General features: G+C 37.2%; 1 protein-coding gene across 1 annotated transcript; it reads right to left on the bottom strand.

Annotated features, from left to right (window-relative positions):
- Positions 1 to 3462: 3462 nt before the first annotated feature.
- On the bottom strand, positions 3463 to 6904 carry LOC114318714 (uncharacterized). The gene is made up of 4 exons (XM_082893473.1): positions 6500 to 6904; positions 6334 to 6429; positions 5852 to 6258; positions 3463 to 4405 (listed from the first exon to the last, which is right to left on the bottom strand). The coding sequence occupies exons 1-3, from the start codon at positions 6536 to 6538 to the stop codon at positions 5863 to 5865; spliced, it is 531 nt and encodes a 176-aa protein (XP_082749599.1). The 5' UTR covers positions 6539 to 6904; the 3' UTR covers positions 3463 to 4405; positions 5852 to 5862.
- Positions 6905 to 7127: the final 223 nt, after the last annotated feature.

Below are 7127 nucleotides of genomic sequence, written 5' to 3'. Positions count from 1 at the left end.
AATTAGTGTGTGGTGTTTTATTTTAAGTGTAATCCAAGAGTCATAAATCTTTCATGATCATTTTCATGAAAATTTTTTCATGATACGTAGCATTGCTCGTGTATGTTACAGTGACACGTGGAAATAAGTGAGTATGTAAGAATCGTTTTTGGACGGAATATTTAGGTAATTACATGTTACGTAAAAGTTTTACTTTTGGATGCACCTAACTTTCAAGGAACAGCATCCGCAACACTTACTTTTGTTTTATTTATTTATTTTCATCAAATTTTGAATAAAGACTTAGGTTAAAAACTTCATTTGATACCAAGTATTCTAACGTTAAATTTTTAATTTTCATCAAATAACCAGTTGACTGGGAGGGCGATTGTCACGACCCAAACCCGGCCCTATGGGTTTAGCACCGTAACCAGCCAGTAATCCGAGATTACCAAAGGCCTGCTGAACAGTAATACAGTGAAACAGAGTACAGGGCCTGGCGGAAGCCAATACAGTAAATAAATAGTGTCCATTGAGCTGTGACAGTCTGTAAGCAAAAGGCTTTTCATACATTATACAAAAACGGTACAGAACAGTATACACAATATTCACATCCATTTAACTAGGGACTCAACCCCTAGTAACAGTACAGAAAACATTCCGTCTGTACAACACAGTATACAAAATTAACAGTCACACAGTACAGGGACCTAATCCCTGTATAACAGTACAGTAAACAGTCAGTCTATACAAAACAGTGAAACAGTACAAAAAGGGGGAAATTCTAAAACACCCCTAAGCCTTAACAGTAGGCTCGGAACCTCGCAGTGAGGCACAAAGGCTGGCTTGACAAAACTGGAGTAACCCTGACGCCTCTAGCTGCGGTCTGGTGCCTGTACACCTACATATATATATGAGCAGTGAGCTAAAGCCCAGTGAATAACATAAAGCGTAAAGGGGTTTAGAATGAATGTCCTTACAGTAATGAAAACAGTTCATTTCAATCAGTAATTCAGTTGCTCAGTACAGTAAACAGTCATATGTGGTACATCCATTAGCATAACAGTAACAGTAGGTCTTAAAAGACCGAACAGTAATGATGGCCATCAGTCAGTAAACAGTAGTGGTTCCACAAGGAAACCGACAGAGATCTCTGTGACAGTAACAGTAACAGTAAACCGTAGATACTAAGGATGCCACAGTACAGTTTAGAAATAAAGGACATACATTCATTCAGTAAATAATACCAGTTCAGTAAACAGTTCAGTTCAGTATTCAGAAGATAATCAGTTGAACATATCTTTACACAATTGTTACTCACAGAGTTCTGGGCTACAGTATGCTAGAGCGTGTCTCCCCAGTTGCCGACCCTACACAGTTCACAGGTTGAACACACTAAGCTACACAGTTGGGAAATCTCATAACTTAATCCCTAATTTGCCTTGGTGTGTTCTACAATGATATCCTCATCAAGGTGCCTTAAACTAGGCCTAAGAATGCCTAGGATGGGATGAGGATGCAAAAATACACTTAGAAAACATTTCGCAAAGTTTGCTGAAAATAGGAGCCTCGCTCGAGCGAGACTTTCTACGCTCGAGCGTAAGTCCAAAATCAAAGGCTTCGCTCGAGCGAGGAATCCTTCGCTCGAGCGGTCTGCAAAACAGTAAAAGTACTGGATGCTGAAATTTTACGCGCGATGGTCGCTCGATGGTCGCTCGAGCGGAGCCCTGGACAAAGGTGCTCGCTCGAGCGGGGAATCCTTCGCTCGAGCGAGGAAGCCAAATCTGGAATTTCCAGATTTGCCTCCCAAGCTCAAACCAAGCATTCAACCACTCCAAACTCGACCTCTTGGGCCCAAATTCTGGAAAACATCATTAAATTCAATGTATAACAAGTTTCAAAGCTCAATTTATGAATTCAAGCCCCAAAGGTGAGTCAATTAGAACCATATTCAAACCCATTTTCAAGAATATGAAGAACATGCAAACATGCAAGGATTTAAACCAAATCAAAGCTTCAAAGCTTGTTCAAATGAGCTCATTCTTTTCAAAACAAGATGAAAACATGGTCTACTCTTACAACATGGACATGCATGTAACCATTTACCATGAATTCAACTCAAAACTCATTAATTCAACCATGCATGCAAGAAATGAGCTTCAATTCACCATTAATGACCCAAATCATGACTTAGTTCTACAATGAAGCATGAACCATGCAAGAACTAGTTCAATAGCATCAATAAGAAGATAAGATCCTTACCTAGAGCTTGAATTAGAAGACTAGGAGCTCAAATATGCAATCTATACTTCAATTCCTTCAATTCTCCAAGCAAAACCCAAGGTAGAATTCAATTCCTCTCACTCTCTCTCCTCTCATGGTCGGCAATGAGAAGGAAAATGGCTGAGGAAATGTTGTTCTTGGCTCAAGTATGTGTGTGAGATAGTGGCCCACTCAATGGCAAAACGGTAATTAAGTCCAACTCTTCAATTGGCTTATTTTAATCTAATTTAATCACACCTAATCAATTTTCAGATACTTATACCATAAAATCATATTAATTATGAGGGTCACGGAACATCAATCGGTTTCTAGTTCGGCCGCCGATAAGGCCTTCAATTAGCAGTTTAAACATATAAGCATGAACAGATAATCAGACAATCAAACAGATAGAATGCAATTAACTAACATATACTCAGTCAATTCAGTCTCAATTTCAGTCAGTCGGTTCAGTATTTCATTCAGTTCGATTATCAGTTAGTTATCAGTCATTATCAGCTTCGTTTAACAGTAATCGGTGATTAACGGTAATCAATCGGTCATAAATCAGTAAACAGTACGAGGGTTGTTACAGCGATTGAGACGACGTCTAAGAGGTTGATCAGATTAGTGTAAATTTTCTTCAAAATTTTCCCAGTCCACCTGATTGTTCGGCTGGTCGGCCACTCGGTTGACCAGCTAGTCAACCATCCGGTCATCCACCAATGGTCATCTGCGAGATTTGATTAAAGGTTAAGTGCTTCCTTAATTTGATGAAAAAAGCAGGATTCCCTTCAATTAATATTAATTTGATGAAACGGTTGGAATACTGTTACTATCAAATTTTTTTCAAATTTAAATTTAATAAAAGATTTGAGTTTAAGTTAGAGATGGTCTAATGTGCGGATAATTGTGACAAAGTTCACCAATCACTTGCATTTGCCATGTTATTTGTGCATATTTAAAAATACTATTTATTTTATCTAATCACTTTAGTTAAAAGTTTACTCTAAATATTCTTGACAACTAATCACTATTCTAAAGAAAAACACTATATGCACAAAATGAAAAATATATTTATATAACTTTTTGTAGGGATGTGGTTTAGAAATACTCTTTTGATCCATTGGGACGCTTGAGATCCTCAGCTAACAACCTGAAAAAGAATAAGCACTCTGGTCGGGGGTGTCGGAATTAGCACTCCGACGGTTAAGTCAGTGTATACTCACTACAACAAAATACACATTTGGCGACCCAGAAATTGGTCGCCAAAAGTACACATTTCGTCGCCAAAAGAATCTGCGACAAATACACAATTTGTCGCCAAAGGCCTGTCACTAAAAGTATTGGCGACGAAATAAGAAATTGTCACCGTATGTAGACATTTAGCAACAAGAAAATTTGTCGCCAAAAATCATATATTTTGTCGCTATAAAATTACAATTTGTTGCTAAAAGGTTGAAATTTGGATAGGCCCTGTAGTTTTAGCGACAAATAAATGCGTCGCCAAAAGTACTATTTAACGACAAAATTAATTTGGTCGCTAAAAATCACGTTTTTAGCGACGAATAAGTTTTGGTTGCGAAAAGTTCTTGGAATAACCACTAACTTTTAGCAACAAAAACAATATGTTGTCGCCAAATATATTAACAGCGACCAAAATACCACCTGTCACTAAAAATTCAGTACATAAATTTTGATTTTAATAATTTTCCTGTTCAAAATAATCCAAAACACCTGTTTTCCTGTGCACAATATATACACAAATGTAATGTGAATAATAATACACCTGTGCAAGACATTCATACTAATTCAAAATTAATAGCTATGAAAAATCCCAATAAACATAATTACAATTCTCTGACAATCTAAAACATGCATGCCAAAGTACTTACAAACTACTAACATCAAACCCATAAATACATTACCAAATGCTATGTCAAAATATTTTCAAAATTACAACCAAATATTTTGATGTTAAACATCTAACCAACAAGTCAATTACTAAAATCCTATGTCAAAATATTTGCAAAAATACAACACCAAATATTTTGATGCTAAACATTTAATCCATAAATCATTTACCAAAATCCTATGTCAAAATATTTCCAAAAACACAAAATCAAATCTTCTGATGCAGCCCAAACTATTTTCCACCATTGCCAATCTGTCACATGAAAAAACAAAACAATATTAGATTGACAAAAAAAAAAAAAAAAACAAAACAATATTAGATTGACAAAAAAAAAAAAAAAACAAAACAAAACAAAACAAGCTGTCCGTGCTAAGTTTCGATGGTTTCGGTGGTCATTTCACAGTTTCGACCCCCGAACGGGCCTTTTAAGTCTTGTATTTTACAATTTTTCTTCTAATTTTCTAACCGAAGATCCAATTGAGGTCCCGTTTGTTTCTACAAGTCTATTTAGGCCTTAACCAGCTGTCCGTGCTAAGTTTCGATGGTTTCGGTGGTCATTTCACAATTTCGGCCCCCGTACGGGCCTTTTAAGTCTTGTATTTTACAATTTTCCTTCTAATTTTCCAACCGGAGATCCAATAGAGGTCCCATTTGTTCCTACAAGTCTATTTAGGCTTGAACAAGCTGTCCGTGCCAAGTTTCGGTGGTTTCGGTGGTCATTTTGCAATTTCGGCCCCCGAACGGGCCTTTTAAGTCTTGTATTTTACAATTTTCCTTCTAATTTTCTAACCGGAGATCCAATTGAGGTCCCGTTTGTTCCTTCAAGTCTATTTAGGCTTGAACAAGCTGTCCGTGCCAAGTTTCAGTGGTTTCGGTGGTCATTTCGCAATTTCGGCCCCCAACGGGCCTTTTAAGTCTTGTATTTTACAATTTTCCTTCTAATTTTCTAACCGAAGATCCAATTGAGGTCCCGTTTGTTCCTACAAGTCTATTTAGGCCTTAACCAGCTGTCCGTGCCAAGTTTCAGTGGTTTCAGTGGTCATTTCGCAATTTCGGCCCCCGAACGGGCCTTTTAAGTCTTGTATTTTACAATTTTTCTTCTAATTTTCTAACCGAAGATCTAATTGAGGTCCCGTTTGTTCCTACAAGTCTATTTAGGCCTTAACCAGCTGTCCGTGCTAAGTTTCGATGGTTTCGGTGGTCATTTCACAGTTTCGGCCCCCGAACGGGCCTTTTAAGTCTTGTATTTTACAATTTTCCTTCTAATTTTCTAACCGGAGATCCAATTGAGGTCCCGTTTGTTCCTTCAAGTCTATTTAGGCTTGAACAAGCTGTCCGTGCCAAGTTTTAGTGGTTTCGGTGGTCATTTCGCAATTTCGGCCCCCGAACGGGCCTTTTAAGTCTTGTATTTTATAATTTTTCTTCTAATTTTCTAACCGGAGATCCAATTGAGGTCTCGTTTGTTCGTACAAGTCTATTTAGGCCTTAACCAGCTGTCCGTGCCAAGTTTCAGTGGTTTCGGTGGTCATTTCGTAATTTCGGCCCCCGAACGGGCCTTTTAAGTCTTGTATTTTACAATTTTTCTTCTAATTTTCTAACCGGAGATCCAATCGAGGTCTTGTTTGTTCAACACAACCAGACATATTAAATGAAATGCTTGTGCTAATTTGAAAAGTAAATTATGAAAAATATACTTACAAAAGTGTTTGTCAATAAGATTCCTCTGATGAATAATTATTTTCATCAACCTGCATGCCTGCCTGATCCTTGGTCATCCTCATAAACTTCTCAATCTCTTCAAATCTTTTGTTTTGCATTTCAATCATTTTAGCTTGCTCTTGTGCTACCAGGTTTTGGGCTGCAATTTGTTCTTGCTGGATCTCGGACAAATTCTTCAATGACTCTAGTTCTTTTTGTAGGCTCGAAACCACCTCAGTATGTGCTTGTGCAGTAACAGAAGATCTGGATGATGATGGTTTTGGACCAACTCCAAAGCCTTTTAAGTATCCCGATTTCTTTCCAAGAATCTCAATTGACAGCTGCTCCTGAGTTAAAGGTATTGCCCCAGGCTCTAAAGACTCATCATGTCGCTTTTTCAAAGCTTCCTATCAATTTGTAAACAACTTCAACAAATACCATCATTTACATAAATATGTAACTCTATTAATTGGCATACTTACATGTAATTGACCACATATCGGGGCTACCCAATCCGACTTTCTCTTGCTCCAATGGGAATCTTTGTAGAAGTCTACAAAGTCAGTCTTCTCGGTACCCTAATTCCATTTAAAAGTAAGCATACATAATTAATTTCAATCATTATGTTAGATATAATAAATGCATCACCTGTTTATACATTGCAGCTTGAAATGACTTGGAGCCCATTGTATGATTATATGGTAACCTCGCTCGACTATCCCTTGCTTTTTTAGCCAAGTTCTGCAAAATTAATTGATTAGTAAAATTAAATTGAAATTACAACATGATTCTTCAAATTAGGAAATTTTACCTGATAATCTTCATCAAGCCATACATGATTGATCATGTATACCCAAGCCTCAGAATCGACCCCTTTGTATGGTTTACTATAAGGGTCAACACCAGCGTCTACCAACTTCGAGTAATGAGTCTTCATCTTGTTACGCCAACTTCTGTAAAGAGTTTTACACTTTTTATTGACTCCTTTCCGAACCTCTTCATCCTCATCATAATCAACAATCTCAAATTTATCCTACAAATATAATGAATGCTTTTATTAATATCAAAATGCAAGTAATGGTGATAATCTAATTATCTGAAAAGTAGCAAATACATGTACCCGAACTACTTGAATGATTGGGGCTTTATGAATCTCATCAATCTTGTCCCACTTTTTTATACCAATGATTGGTGCAGCCATCCTTATCTGTAAGCCAAGTTCATTTGCAAATGGAGTGGCATAAGGTCCTACTGGCACCTTCGCATCTGCAGGGAT

The sequence above is a fragment of the Camellia sinensis genome, chromosome 10 (genome assembly GCF_055761805.1).
Source record: "Camellia sinensis isolate YWXY chromosome 10, ASM5576180v1, whole genome shotgun sequence".
NCBI classification, from domain to species: Eukaryota; Viridiplantae; Streptophyta; class Magnoliopsida; order Ericales; family Theaceae; genus Camellia; species Camellia sinensis.
Note: the sequence above shows the minus strand (reverse complement) of the source record. Positions and strands in the feature narration are given on the sequence as shown.